The 16037-nt window shown below is 42.9% G+C and overlaps 1 protein-coding gene across 1 annotated transcript in view; it reads right to left on the reverse strand.

Moving 5' to 3' along the window:
- Positions 1–16016, reverse strand: part of igsf5b (immunoglobulin superfamily, member 5b) — a 20761-nt gene extending 4745 nt beyond the window's left edge. Inside the window, exons 1-6 of the mRNA XM_087796462.1 lie at positions 15992–16016; positions 13452–13538; positions 12013–12330; positions 4337–4464; positions 2224–2389; positions 1095–1226 (exon numbers count right to left, since the gene is read on the reverse strand). Of these exons, the coding sequence (XP_087652588.1) occupies positions 1095–1226; positions 2224–2389; positions 4337–4464; positions 12013–12330; positions 13452–13503 (796 nt within the window). The 5' untranslated portion in view covers positions 13504–13538; positions 15992–16016. The remainder of the gene's footprint in view (positions 1–1094; positions 1227–2223; positions 2390–4336; positions 4465–12012; positions 12331–13451; positions 13539–15991) is intronic.
- Between the last annotated feature and the right edge of the window lie 21 nt (positions 16017–16037).

A 16037-nucleotide genomic window follows, 5' to 3' on the forward strand; every position in this document is an offset into this window, starting at 1 on the left:
TTCTTATTCAACCTAATGTGGAGACTTTAGTCCAAGAATGACGTATTTGGATGATTTGAAGTGTCTTTTTGGACGAAGAAAAGTCAGCGTCGTGTAACTGTTTGAAAATAAGTCGACATGAGGGTGAGTAGAAAATGAGTGACAACATCACTGACGTGCACCAGTAATTGAACGAGATTTAGTTTGAGAGAAATCCTCACAACGTGTTGAGGCTCAGTGTTCCCTGACAAACACATGACTCGAAAGTGTCAGATGTTCCCAAATATTCACTCCTGAGTCTCCACACTGAATCTGAGCCTGTTCTTGATAGTAGCAAGAATTAGACTCTGTATTGTATTGATCGCAGCAGATGAAACCAGAAGAAATCATTTGTTCTTGTACGTTGTTGCAAATGTTGTGAAAACTGAAGCGTCTCCAGGTTCAAATGAAGGACAGATTCTTGTCGTTCTCTTCCATCATCGAAGTGAATATAATGAACTTTGTTTCATATGCGTAGCTACAGTGTTAGCTTCAGGCAAAGTTGTGTTTTTAAGTCCGTGTCGATACAAATATTTGTGTTTAACTCGTGTTTTAAACATCATGAAACATTCGATTCATGATGTTTTGTAGAGAAATAACTGAAGGAACAAACTATCCACGATCACTTTAGATCATAGGAATGTTAGTCGAGTGCAAAACTTCTTCTTCATTTGTTGGTTGTTATTTCAGTTCATTACATCATTGGCTTCTTTCTTCTACATCACAGGGAGAAGCTGATGATGATTTTTAGGATTTGTTACAACTAGTTTTGATTTAAATCAGATTCTCTGGCTTTAATCTTTCCTAAAGTCACGAAGGAAGTCCATTATTTTCGTTCCAGGTTTTTGTTTTTTTGCGTGAATATTTTCTCAAACCTCGATGATATTTCTGGAGTCCAGCTCTGACACCTCTGGTCTCTGGAGAAGTCAAAGCTTGTGCTGACGCCGGATGTTCTTGTGGGAGAAATACTGCCTCGCTTCAGGCCGCGAGCCTCAGGGCGTGACCACATGATTGCACCTGAATCACGACGACGTTTACTCCCGGGAGCCGTTGAAAGAGGAGGATTCAGAACCTACTTGAGTTTCTCCTCCGTCTGCAGGCGAGGACGGCGCTGACGCCGCAGACGGCGAGCAGCAGCAGCAGAGACGCCAGTGAGGCCGTGAGGGTCAGAGGCCAACAGTCGCTCTCGTCCTGCAACACCTCGGCCACTGAACACAGACTCACGTCACCAGGTGCTGGTTTCACAAGGTGTTGAACACATGCTCACTCACTCACCATATCTTAGTCAAGTTATATTTACTAGTCTGGAAGCATCACGTTATATTTACCAAACACGTTATTTACCTTCAGCCTCAGCTGGACTGTCATTGAAAGTCTGTGTATAATTGTTAACAATCTCTGTTTCTTAACCACTGACATCTTTGTATCTTTACTACATATAACTATATATAACTACATATAGCTATATATCATTTCTCATATTCATCTACTGTGATTTCGAGCCACTTGAAATGACTTGAAAGGTTTTGACGGAAGAAGAATCGTTAATAAGTTCATGAAAGGAAGTAAATCAGTGGCATCAGAATATTGAAATTTGAATTAAACATTTCAAATGTTGAGGCTTTTATATGTGAATTAGATTCAATTTGTATATTGATAGAGTTTTGTTTGTTTAATCATTAAAAATAACCAAATATCTTCAAATGAAACGATCTTTTACACAGAGACGAGTGAATAATATGTGCTGGTGATGAAGTTATTTATTTAATTTACGTGAAAATCGAACCAATGCCTTCAAAAGTGTATTTATTTTGTAAATGTATCAGATGTTCTTTAGATCCATTGAGTGATCGTGCATGAATGATGTTCTGAGCTTCTACTCGACTGAAAACTTTTATACATTTGAAGATTTAAATTAAATCAATTATTTTATATATTGAAAGGTTGAATTTGAGTTTTTAAATAATTAAACATATATATTTATACTTTTAAACAGAGCTTCATATTCTAATTCCAATGATTGAAAAATAAATTTTCTAAATTCAATATTGATTCATAGTATTTTTAATTCAATATAAAAATGTAATTTGTATTATAGTGACACCAGACAAATGAATGAAAATGATTGTTTTGTGTTGGTTTCCATACATTTGAACAGAGTCACTTCTTAAGAGTGAAGCAGGTGTAACTGAGGCCACGTCTCACCGACCACCAGGCGGACGCTGCTGGACGCTGGCGTGAGGAGAGCAGACACTGACGCCAGACAGTCGACCTCTGAACTCTTGGCCGCCGTCACTGTGAGGTCGCTGGTCACTGTGAAGACGTTCTTCTCCGACTCGTCGCCACTGATGTTGTAATCGCTGCGACTCACCTGTTGATGTCACACACCATCAATCCTGGATCCACTGCAGGTCTTCAGGTGATGGTTTAGATCAGAGAACAAAGGTGTTGAAGGTTGAAGTTAGTTCTTGTTGAGTCTGTCGACTGGAGGGTCTTAACGGTGTTTTTATGAACATCTTTGAGTCAAATTTGATTTATATTTTGTTGTTTAAAGTTTTAAGGATTTTATTATGGTTTCAATGTGAATTTGGGAAATTGTGTCTAATTCTATTTGTAGGGATGATTTTCAGTTTGACTTTTCGTCTTCGTCCAAAAAGACACTGAGAAACATCCAAAGACACTCATAGGTCTGGACTGTGACGTCCCTCTTGAAGCTGGAGCTGAGAGACTGAGCTTAGCTACAAAAACAATCAAATTTATGGATTTCATTTTGTCTGATTTATTCTCTTCATGTGAAACTTCAATAACAGACGTTACAGTCGAGCCGTTTGAAGGTGTTTAGATGTTTTAACTGCTTTTGGACGAAGACAAAGACAACTGAGCTCCAGTCTCTACATTAACATGAACAAACATTTTCTCTCTAAAAAGAGCAGATGACTCTGAAAATAATCAACATTAGTCGACATGAGAGAAAAAAATGAGTTGAATTTTAAGGGATTGATTACTTTAACTATATAATCAAAGCTTATTGATAAGAAGATCTTCATTTCTTAACCATGTTGTGAGTCATAAAGACTTAAATAAAGGTCTGCAGACTCCAGCTCTGCACCAACATCATGTTTCTGAAGCATCACGTCAAAGATCAGGTGCTGACATGTTCACGACATCATCTGATGATATGTTGTGGTTCCTTAGATACGCCTTCTTAACTGCGATGTTGCTGCTGATAATCCAGAGAATTCTACACATTCTTGACGTATCTCTTCACACGACGTCTCACCATGTGAGGTCGTAGTGATACATACAAGTGTTGACCCTGGACTGAGGCTGTGACAGGAACCTAGGAACCTTGGTTTGGTTGCGACACCACTGGAGCTACACATCTGACTGAACAACGTTCCTATCTCAGCAGGGTTGAGAAGATACCAAGGAGTACACTTCTTCTGAAAACACTTTTTGAAGTAACTTTAGGTTTGTTTAAGTTAAAATCCACTCAACTTTCAATCTGTGATTTATTTTGTAAATTCCTCTGAACTTCGACTGGTTTCCTGCCTGGTTGTTCTTCTCAGCAAAGAGATAGAACTCAATTCCATATTAATGTAAAGACCTGAACTCACGTTGTTATGCTTTAATTCTACTTCTCACGCAACCAAAACTATCTATACTTGGACACAATGAATTTATACAACTGACTAATAAATGAAATATTAAACTTTTCGTTCAAACACGACCAGTTGAAGGAAGTGGAGAATCATCTGCTGACGTCTAATAATAAGATGATAAAACTTGTCAAACCTCTTCTAAGAAACTGTTTCTCCACCTGAAGGTTGTTGATATTCTTGTGGTTTTCCTTTGAATTCATCCTCGGTTTTACTCGTCTTCCCAACGTGGAATGATTATAATTGTGTCTTTTCTGGTGATTCTATTGTTCCTCTATGGTTATGTTTCCTAAGTGTGTCCAGGATCAGTGCGCCTGTTGCTGTACCTCTTCTCCAGCAACAGGTGCCAGATGGTAATCCTCAGTATGTGATATTTCTTCCCTGAATTCGTCTCTTGTTCGATTTTACTTGAACTAAGTTTGTGTTGTTCTTAGTTCACCTACTAAACATTGTGTTTATTATCTTGTGCTGATATCAACTCTGTTTGTTTTCAAGTCTTCCTGACTTTGCTTTGCTGAGCTTGTTGTTTTGAAAACTTGCTTTCTTTGAGGCTTCTTTGTACGTTTAATTGTGATTTGAACAAACCTGTTTCTGAAGAACTGGTCATATTCCAGAAAGCTTCTGTCTGATGATGTGATAACAAGATATAAATCGTTTACCTTCCTGTGGTTCACGTGCCATGTGATCAAGGGTCGAGGGAACCATCCTGAAGCCCGGCACTGGAACTGGACCTCCTGCCCCTTGAACACCATCCTTTGTGATCCAGATACATAAACGCTGCCCTTTTCTGCAAAATAAATATAAGAACGTTCATCTGGCATTTTGAGAAAAAATACATTTTTGTCTCAAAATAAAAGAAGATTAATGTTTGTATTGATATCAATTGAATTTTCTTCCATTACATTTTATTTAAAGAGTCTTATCGTAACAAAGTCACATGACCTTCTAAGATGCTAGTGTTTAAGATAAGATAAGGAAATGATATTATGCCAACAAACAGAGAGAACAAAGATTGACAAAATCAATTTGAATGGATTATTAGTTGATTTCATTAAAAGTTTACAATATCAATTATTAGAGAATGATTTATCTACCGTTAGCTCGGTTGCTAAGTGATCAAATAAAATTATAAAAGCATAAATAAAGCCAGTTATTCGACACGTGTTACTGGGTTTGTTTATGAGACACCGGGAATGTGAATTTATTTTCTGACAAAATGAATGAAAACATGAATCAGAAGTAAAATCTGTTTCGTAAGATGTTCAGTGAATCTTCACTGACTTCTGTAAAGTATCGTAAAGTCATTCAAGGAGCAGGATTTGGCCTCAAACCAACTGTCTGTGTGTGATGATGGTCGACTGATAAACGTCACCATGGAAAGAAGATCTCAGCTCTGTGCTTGATCACATGTCTCTGAAAGAAGGTTTCTTGGATCAGTGCTGAACGACGGCAGGAGTTCCGGTAGATTGAGACTCCATCATCTGATTAAATGGTCCTCTCTGAGGAGTCTCTCTGAGGGGTCTCTCTGAGGGGTCTCTCTGAGGGGTCTCTCTGAGGGGTCTCTCTGAGGGGTCTCTCTGAGGGGTCTCTCTGAGGAGTCTCTCTGAGGGGTCTCTCTGAGGGGTCTCTCTGAGGGGTCTCTCTGAGGGGTCTCTCTGAGGGGTCTCTCTGAGGAGTCTCTCTGAGGGGTCTCTCTGAGGGGTCTCTCTGAGGGGTCTCTCTGAGGGGTCTCTCTGAGGGGTCTCTCTGAGGGTCTCCCCGAGGAGTCTCTCTGAGGGGTATCTCTGAGGGGTCTCTCTGAGGGGTCTCTCTGAGGGGTCTCTCTGAGGGTCTCCCTGAGGAGTCTCTCTGAGGGGTCTCACTGAGGGGTCTCTCTGAGGAGTCTCTCTGAGGGGTCTCTCTGAGGGGTCTCTCTGAGGGGTCTCTCTGAGGGGTCTCTCTGAGGGGTCTCTCTGAGGGGTCTCTCTGAGGAGTCTCTCTGAGGGGTCTCTCTGAGGGGTCTCTCTGAGGGGTCTCTCTGAGGGGTCTCTCTGAGGGGTCTCTCTGAGGGGTCTCTCTGAGGAGTCTCTCTGAGGGGTCTCTCTGAGGGGTCTCTCTGAGGGGTCTCTCTGAGGGGTCTCTCTGAGGGGTCTCTCTGAGGGTCTCCCCGAGGAGTCTCTCTGAGGGGTATCTCTGAGGGGTCTCTCTGAGGGGTCTCTCTGAGGGGTCTCTCTGAGGGTCTCCCTGAGGAGTCTCTCTGAGGGGTCTCACTGAGGGGTCTCTCTGAGGAGTCTCTCTGAGGGGTCTCTCTGAGGAGTCTCTCTGAGGGGTCTCTCTGAGGGGTCTCTCTGAGGGGTCTCACTGAGGGGTCTCTCTGAGGGGTCTCACTGAGGAGTCTCTCTGAGGGGTCTCTCTGAGGGTCTCCCTGAGGAGTCTCTCTGAGGGGTCTCTCTGAGGGGTCTCTCTGAGGGGTCTCTCTGAGGGTCTCCCTGAGGAGTCTCTCTGAGGGGTCTCTCTGAGGGGTCTCTCTGAGGGGTCTCACTGAGGGGTCTCTCTGAGGGGTCTCTCTGAGGGGTCTCCCTGAGGGTCTCCCTGAGTAGTCTCTCTGAGGGGTCTCTCTGAGGGGTCTCTCTGAGGGGTCTCCCTGAGGAGTCTCTCTGAGGGGTCTCTCTGAGGGGTCTCTCTGAGGGGTCTCACTGAGGGGTCTCTCTGAGGGGTCTCTCTGAGGGGTCTCTCTGAGGGGTCTCTCTGAGGGTCTCCCCGAGGAGTCTCTCTGAGGGGTATCTCTGAGGGGTCTCTCTGAGGGGTCTCACTGAGGGGTCTCTCTGAGGGGTCTCACTGAGGGGTCTCTCTGAAGGGTCTCTCTGAGGGGTCTCTCTGAGGGGTTTCTCTCAGGGGTCTCTCTGAGGGGTCTCACTGAGGGGTCTCTCTGAAGGGTCTCTCTGAGGGGTCTCTCTGAGGGGTCTCACTGAGGGGTCTCTCTGAGGGGTCTCTTTGAGGGGTCTCTCTGAGGGTCTCCCTGAGGAGTCTCTCTGAGGGGTCTCTCTGAGGGTCTCCCTGAGGAGTCTCTCTGAGGGGTCTCTCTGAGGGGTCTCTCTGAGGGTCTCCCTGAGGAGTCTCTCTGAGGGGTCTCTCTGAGGGTCTCCCTGAGGAGTCTCTCTGAGGGGTCTCTCTGAGGGGTCTCTCTGAGGGGTCTCTCTGAGGGGTCTCTCTGAGGGTCTCCCTGAGGAGTCTCTCTGAGGGGTCTCTCTGAGGGTCTCCCTGAGGAGTCTCTCTGAGGGGTCTCTCTGAGGGGTCTCTCTGAAGGTCTCCCTGAGGAGTCTCTCTGAGGGGTCTCTCTGAGGGTCTCCCTGAGGAGTCTCTCTGAGAGGTCTCTCTGAGGGTCTCCCTGAGGAGTCTCTCTGAGGGGTCTCTCTGAGGGTCTCCCTGAGGAGTCTCTCTGAGGGGTCTCTCTGAGGGGTCTCTCTGAGGGGTCTCACTGAGGGGTCTCTCTGAGGGGTCTCACTGAGGGGTCTCTCTGAGGGGTCTCTCTGAGGGGTCTCACTGAGGGGTCTCTCTGAGGGGTCTCACTGAGGAGTCTCTCTGAGGGGTCTCTCTGAGGGTCTCCCTGAGGAGTCTCTCTGAGGGGTCTCACTGAGGGGTCTCTCTGAGGAGTCTCTCTGAGGGGTCTCTCTGAGGAGTCTCTCTGAGGGGTCTCTCTGAGGGGTCTCACTGAGGGGTCTCTCTGAGGGGTCTCACTGAGGAGTCTCTCTGAGGGGTCTCTCTGAGGGTCTCCCTGAGGAGTCTCTCTGAGGGGTCTCTCTGAGGGGTCTCTCTGAGGGGTCTCTCTGAGGGGTCTCTCTGAGGGTCTCCCTGAGGAGTCTCTCTGAGGGGTCTCTCTGAGGGGTCTCTCTGAGGGGTCTCACTGAGGGGTCTCTCTGAGGGGTCTCCCTGAGGGTCTCCCTGAGTAGTCTCTCTGAGGGGTCTCTCTGAGGGGTCTCTCTGAGGGGTCTCCCTGAGGAGTCTCTCTGAGGGGTCTCTCTGAGGGGTCTCTCTGAGGGGTCTCACTGAGGGGTCTCTCTGAGGGTCTCTCTGAGGGTCTCCCTGAGGAGTCTCTCTGAGGGGTCTCTCTGAGGAGTCTCTCTGAGGGGTCTCTCTGAGGGGTCTCACTGAGGGGTCTCACTGAGGGGTCTCTCTGAGGGGTCTCTCTGAGGGGTCTCTCTGAGGGGTCTCTCTGAGGAGTCTCTCTGAGGGGTCTCTCTGAGGGGTCTCACTGAGGGGTCTCTCTGAGGGGTCTCTCTGAGGGGTCTCACTGAGGGGTCTCTCTGAGGGGTCTCTCTGAGGGGTCTCTGAAGACGAGGGGTCTGCAGCTCAGACATGGGTCACGACTACAGTCGAGGTTGAGCTGCTTCATATAATCTTCATCTTTTTTTTAGAAAAAAGAAAAAACACAAATGTGAATAAAATGAAATTATTTTACTACATTCTTCTTTTTTTTTTTTTTAGATGTTTTCAATGTTTGCTTTAAGAATTAATCCAAGAATCACCAAATTCTCCAGCTTAGTTAGTAAGTCAGTAATCATATGTTAAGATGTTTCTTCAGATCACTGATGGAAGGTCTGACCATGATAGATAGTGAAGAGTTTGAAGGAGAAATGTGAGTTCTTCTACTAGAGCGGCCAGTGAAGAGTTTGAAGGAGAAATGTGAGTTCTTCTACTAGAGCAGCCAGTGAAGAGTTTGAAGGAGAAATGTGAGTTCTTCTACTAGAGCAGCCAGTGAAGAGTTTGAAGGAGAAATGTGAGTTCTTCTACTAGAGCGGCTCAGAATTCTGGCTGCAGAGTTTAGTATGAACTGCAGGCGAAACACATCCTTCTGGTTTAGACACTAAATAAACTGTTACAATAGTGTAAACGACACAAACACATTATAAGATCCAGATCATGTTGTGACAACATTTTCCTAAGTTTAGAGATTTTTCTCAGTTGAAGGAAACAGTTTTTGAACATTTGTGTTTTTCGAGGGAACTTTGACATGAAGGGAAGGATTTAGTTTAGGTTTTATGTGATAGTAGTTCTGTATTGTTGATTAAACTGAGAAGAAATAATAAAAAACACAATAATTGTCAAATCGAAGCACAATTCAGCTGAATATACATTCTGTCAGTATTCTTTTGGGGCTGAATTGTGTTTGCACGAGACAGATTTCATGAGGATGTTTGCCCGTCGCACTCGGAGAGAAAAACAAACATAAAATCAAATTAACTTTCACCATCTGCACGTCTCCCATGTGTTGGCCCGAAGCAGAGTTTAAATGTTTTTTAAATGAACAACATAATCAGTAATAAAAGTCAAATCAAATAAATCAAATAAATCATGTAAATCGTTTACAAATAGAAATGTTTTCTGTAAATATTCTCAAAGGATTGTTGCAGCAGATGATGGTCAAGTGTGAAGAACATTTGATGGAGGTGAACACGGTGCAGCCCAGCGTGGCTCTGGTCCAACACGACACCGGAGGCTGCAGTACACAAATCACAGCAGACTTGCTGACTCTCTGCGGCCGAGCCAGGACACAGTTAATTGAAAGGCGATGTCAGGCCGTGCTGATCGTATGCATCCAGTCCACGGGCCTGATTCACCACCGCACTGTTAATGGGCCAGACGTCAGCAGGGATTTGTGCTCGCACTCTCGATGGGGGCACTCTTCATAAAACACTTCGCTTCGTTCCTGCTGGTTATTACTTGTTTTCCAGGGTGACTTTTAAATCTCCATTCACATGTAAATAGATGCAGATGAGCTGCTTGTAAAGGTCGAGCACGAGCGGTTCTGCTGTGTTCCACCAGCGCTCGGACGGGTCCGGGTTCTGATGAGAATTCAAGAGTCATCAGTCAAGATAGGACGAGTCTCACGATTCTACTTTATACATTTGCATCTACGACCTCCTGAACCACTGAGAACATCGAGCTCACTCACGTTTGAATTTAGACGTTTTACTACGATCTGAACCATCACAACAAACGATGAGACCTCGATGACTTGATGCGACTTCGATGGTGGTATTGATGTACTAGTATGTACTAGTGCTGCAAAAATAGCATTTATTACACAAAAATTGATCCATTTTGTGTTTTCTAGGAGAAGAAGAGTCGCTACTTTATATCACGCTAAACATGACTTACTATTGGCTAATGGACGAGCGCCACATGAGTTCTGTATCCTGGCTTTTGATTGGCCCAAAGAGTTATCAACTCATTACATGCTACACTTTCAAATTGCTCGTGAAGTTAGTCGTAATATTTCAGTCCATCCTAATACTTCGGGCTCTTCCTACGTGATGAAATCAGACATCTTTTCAAAAGCCATTTTCATGAGCGAACGAGACTTGAACTACACTTTGCAATTGAACGTGTGTCACGTGACCAGGAAATAAGGGTAAATCTGAAAGTACGAAGCCTTTGTAGTAAAACTCATCATCATCATCGTCGTCACCTGCACTGAAGAAGAAAACACTGCAATATTTAGCAAGTGGTTTATCAAAACCTGAAAGTAGCTGATCTTCATCAGCTATACAATGTAGTGGGTTTGTATGAGTAATTGTGCACATATGGCTGCAGTGATTACAAGTCACTGCACCAATGAAAGAAGGAGCCGAAATCACATATTTCCTAGCAACAGAGAACATTATTATTACATTGGGATAAACCTCATGAGGATTTATTTAACCTTCCACAAAAACAAGAGGAAATAGAACATATTATATATACGTTTTAACTGTTAAATCCATCCATCCATCCATCCATCCATCCATCCATCCATCCATCCATCCATCCATCCATCCATCCATCCATCCATCCATCCATCCATCCATCCATCCATCCATCCATCCATCCATCCATCCAATCATCCATCCATCCATCCAATCATCCATCCATCCATCCATCCATCCATCCATCCATCCATCCATCCATCCATCCATCCATCCATCCATCCATCCATCCATCCATCCATCCATCCATCCATCCAATCATCCATCCATCCATCCATCCATCCATCCATCCATCCATCCATCCATCCATCCATCCATCCATCCATCCATCCATCCAATCATCCATCCATCCATCCATCCATCCAATCATCCATCCATCCAATCATCCATCCATCCATCCATCCATCCATCCAATCATCCATCCATCCAGTCATCCATCCATCCATCTATCCATCCATCCATCCATCCATCCATCCATCCATCCATCCATCCATCCATCCATCCATCCAATCATCTATCCATCCATCCAATCATCCATCCATCCATCCATCCATCCATCCATCCATCCATCCATCCATCCATCCATCCATCCATCCATCCATCCATCCATCCATCCATCCATCCATCATCCATCCATCCATCCATCCATCATCCATCCATCCATCCATCCATCCATCCATCCATCCATCCATCCATCCATCCATCCATCCATCCATCCATTCATCCATCCATCCATCCATCATCCATCCATCCCTAGTTGATTATATTGTTGTCTAGAACTACTTTGTCGTTCAAACACACCAAGAATCTTCCTCTTAAACTTCACAAACATGGATGTGAACATGTTTGTATGAAACTGGTTCCTTTTCAAATAGACTTTTTTTGCTCCAGCAGATCTTTATCCTCCAGCCACAGTGACCTCAACGTTCTCTCAGCTCAGACGGTAAATCCAGCTCCGACACGTCCACCTGGACTTCATCTCACAAGCAAATCAATTCCCATCCCGGACTCCACCCACAACCACCATCAGCGGCGTCCCACAGAACATCAACCATGTCTGGTGCCGTCGAGCGCTCGGGTCCGCCATGATTTCCCACCTCTGCTGAGCGACCCATGATTGATGCCGGAGGCGCGGGTTCAATTCCGCCGACGCTGTATTAAACTGAGAACTTTATCTTTCAACAGATGATGACGAACGACGCAGATGTTCTCAGAGCGTTCGTGTGTTCAAAGTATGTCGGTTCAGTCGCCGAACTATTGTAGATTGTTAAGGATTTGACACGAAATATGAATCTGTTTATCTCTGATACCTTGTCCCAGCTATTCGGGGCAAGAGACGGCCTGAACACAGCCATACAAAATGATATCGCCGTAAAAATGATACGTAGCATATGTAGTTAACCGCCTCATGAAAATATAAATAAAAAAAAAAAATTGTTAAAGTGATTCTGTTTGTTATTAATTAGTAAAAGGTAAAATATTTTTAATTAAATCATATTTTGTATTAAAAAATGATTAATCATTTAACAAAACGTTAAGAATTTTGTAGTCGAGGATCGACATCCTATAATATTGAGGTTGTGTGTGTAGGTTATAGACAAAATACACACCTTGTACAAATAACTGTGCGGTCTCTCTGCTGGAGCCCCCGAGGTCACAGGTCACCGACCCTTGATGGAACCTCTGCGTGTCCTTCAGCACAAACACCCAACCGCCGTCCCTCGAGGTCACGACCTCCTCGGCCGTCATGTTGAGGCCAGAAGAAGAAATGACTCCGTGGATCCTGGAGATGGTCACTGCCATTGTGCCGTTGAGCAACCACACCATGGCCCTCCAGTCCGGGTCAGAGGTCGTGCAGGTGAAGCGAGCCTCGTCTCCTCGCAGGACGGTCAGAGTTTCCGGCGACAACTTCATCTTCGTGGAAACTCCTGGAGAATCGAGAGTTTTCTCGTCACGGAACCATTTTGAAGCCACTTTGATTGACATCCATCAATTGATTCATCGATTCATATCAATAACATTGTTTTGCAGGAAAATGTAAACGAATAACAACAATAAATAAACAACATGTGACATCAACAGCGGGTCTTCTTACCAAGATGTTCCAAATAAATAAAATAACCTGTGATCTGTTTTGATTTAATTCAGGTTTATTCTTTATGCTATGTTAGCATTAGCTTCTTAAGTAGCATGTTCCTTTTAGCCGTTAGCTTCTGTTCGACTTGTTAACTAAACCATTTGCTCAGATATTGTGTTTGATTTAAGTGGATCATTTTAGACTTTGAAAAACAAATTGTTTTCCTAAAAGGAAGTTTGATGAAATGTTTTGAGTTTGATTGAAGATATTGTAGCTTCCAAGCTAACTCAAGTTTCAACACAAACTAAATGATCCTTGTTTAACAGATTTATAGCTTCACTTTTATTTCAAGAGCTATTTCATGTTAAAAAAAACAAAGTGTAACTAACTTTACTTACTGTAGAAAGTTAGCTTTAACAGCATTAAGCTACGTAGCCTTCCGTTGAAAACTCAGCTATACTTTCTATTATAAACCTGTTAGTTTTCAATATGTGCAAATATGTAAAACTATTGATTGACACTTTTAATGAGATTATAAAGAACGTTGAGTTTATGTTTCTGTTCGTCTGAGTTATTGAGGGCAGAAAGAATTGAATCCATAATAACTCAATTCCTGAGATTTCTTCATCACAAATGTTTTGATTTATCTTACTTTCAAAGACACTTTGTCAGCAAAAAAAAAAACGGATTATAAAAACATACCCATAATCCCCTGCTGTTCCAAGGGCATGATGGGAATATATCTGTGTTTCTAGAGAACTGATAAACAACTTGTTTTCTACCTTCATGAATAATAATAATGAATAATGCACCGACGTTTGAATATAAACGACTTCTTTGTCGGAGACTCTTTCTTTTCTTCTACTGACTGTGAACGCGTGACATCGTCGATAAAAGACGCCATTTTGTAAAATATGAATGAGACTCAGTTCATCACATGAAACATTTACCTGTTGAGAGTCTGACGCTCACCTGGACTGGAGAGAAGAAGCAGCAGAAGACGAAGAAGAGGAAACTCGTTCATGTTGAAACAGTCACTTCATCCTTCATCGAGTCGACCTGAGAAACACATGAAGACACTGTTGAGCTTTTATTCATTTAATTATGTTCCATTATCTTCACATCATAGTTCAAGGCAGGAGTCTCTAAAATCAGTCCAAACTACATGAACATTTACTGGACAAGTCTGACATTATCTTTTCGTTCTCTGAGGCTGAAATGATCTTAACCGTCGCTGTTGTTGTTCTTCCTCAACAAATAAATATAAGTTTATCTATTTGTTGTTGACGCTGTCGTCTCCATGACACTGTAGCAGCTCAGCAGAGTAACCACAGCAACAGGCTCCTCTCCCTGCACTGCACAACCTTTTAGGACTTTGTTATTTCTGCCTGAAGATGTTACAACATAAACTCTCTCATGCATGACATGAACTTTTTCTTTTGAATTATTTATTTGTGTCTTTTTATATGTTTGTATTTATTTATTTATTTGTTGATTGCATTCATGTATTTATTTATTACGTGTTATTGCTGCTGTACAATAGAATTCTCCTCCAGGGATCAATAAAGTCCGTCCGTCTGTCCATCCATCCATCCAATCATCCATCCATCCATCCATCCATCCATCCATCCATCCATCCATCCATCCATCCATCCATCCATCCATCCATCCATCCATCCATCCATCCATCCATCCATCCATCCATCCATCCATCCATCCATCCATCCTCTGCACCTCTTGTTATTTATGTAAATATGATTGTGTAAATATTATATAGCGCAGATTTATCTTTTATTCCATTTAGATTTTATTTCTCGTTTTTATTTCTGGGTGTTTTTTATTTCTCTTGCTGCTGTTAAACCGAATTTCCCCTCGCGGGACTAATAAAGGTTTTCTGATCTGATCTGATCTGATCCATCCATCCAATCATCCATCCATCCATCCATCCAATCATCCATCCAGTCATCCATCCATCCATCCATCCATCCATCCAATCATCCATCTATCCATCCATCCATCCATCCATCCATCCATCCATCCATCCATCCATCCATCCATCCATCCATCCATCCATCCATCCATCCATCCATCCATCCATCCATCCAATCATCCATCCATCCATCCATCCATCCATCCATCCATCCATCCATCCATCCATCCATCCAGTCATCCATCCATCCATCCATCCATCCATCCATCCATCCATCCATCCATCATCCATCCATCCATCCATCCATCCATCCATCCATCCATCCATCCATCCATCCATCCATCCATCCATCCATCCAGTCATCCATCCATCCATCCATCCATCCATCCATCCATCCATCCATCCATCCATCCATCCATCCATCCCTAGTTGATTATATTGTTGTCTAGAACTACTTTGTCGTTCAAACACACCAATAATCTTCCTCTTAAACTTCACAAACATGGATGTGAACATGTTTGTATGAAACTGGTTCCTTTTCAAATAGACTTTTTTTTAATACATATTAATAAATAAATCCACCCCATGACATTTTCCAGCTTAAACAATGACACTGTTCCCTTAAATAACATAACAGAGAGTAGATGACATCACTAAAACACTTGTAGGAGCCAAGGTCTTGAGCAGATACATTACCATTTGACGCCTGTAAAACTTAACTATACACTGAAGTGGTGTAAAGAGAGGTTTTAAACTGCTGACTGCTAAAGAGCTAAAAAGTTGTAGCTAGCTAAGCAAACATGTTGTTGCTGATAAGCTAGCATGACGTTGCTAACAAAGCTAGCATGTTGTTGCTGCTAAGCTTATGCGTTGTTTCTAGCTAAGCTACTGTGTCGTTGCTAGCTAAACCACCGTGTTGTTACTGCTAAGCTAATGTGTTGTTGCTGCTAAGCTAACATCTTGTTGCTAGCTAAGCTAACATAATGTTGCTAGTTAAGCTAACGTGTTGTTGCTAGCTAAGCTAACGTGTGGTTGCTAGCTAAGCTTACATAATGTTGCTAGTTAAGCTAACGTGTTGTTACTGCTAAGCTAATGTGTTGTTGCTGCTAAGCTAACATCTTGTTGCTAGCTAAGCTTACATAATGTTGCTAGTTAAGCTAACGTGTTGTTGCTAGCTAAGCTAACGTGTGGTTGCTAGCTGGAATCATTAGAGCAGTATTTTTCAATAGTTAACATAACAACAGAGCCTCATGTGTTGTAGAATCAGACGTAATCTCAGATAAACAATAGTCGTATATAATTTATCACAAGATTTGGTCGTCAGGAATTTTACAGAAAATTCAATAACCATTGAGATAACGAGGATAAAGTATTTGAACAAATGTTGATACATTTTTATCTAATAATACATAAGTGGTAATGTTTGAAAATGTATTATATATTTAATGTTGTGATACATTCACAGAGCAACACAACTACACACTTTAATCAGTAAAACATTGTAAACACATCTGTATCTTATTATCAAGTTTATCCAGCGACAAAAACAACCTTTACTAAGAGACACAGTAACATTTCTCACCTCATGCTCCCACAGATCCGTCGATGATGCTGCTTCTACTTCCTGC

This window comes from Callionymus lyra, chromosome 7 (genome assembly GCF_982586985.1).
Source record: "Callionymus lyra chromosome 7, fCalLyr1.hap1.1, whole genome shotgun sequence".
NCBI classification, from domain to species: Eukaryota; Metazoa; Chordata; class Actinopteri; order Syngnathiformes; family Callionymidae; genus Callionymus; species Callionymus lyra.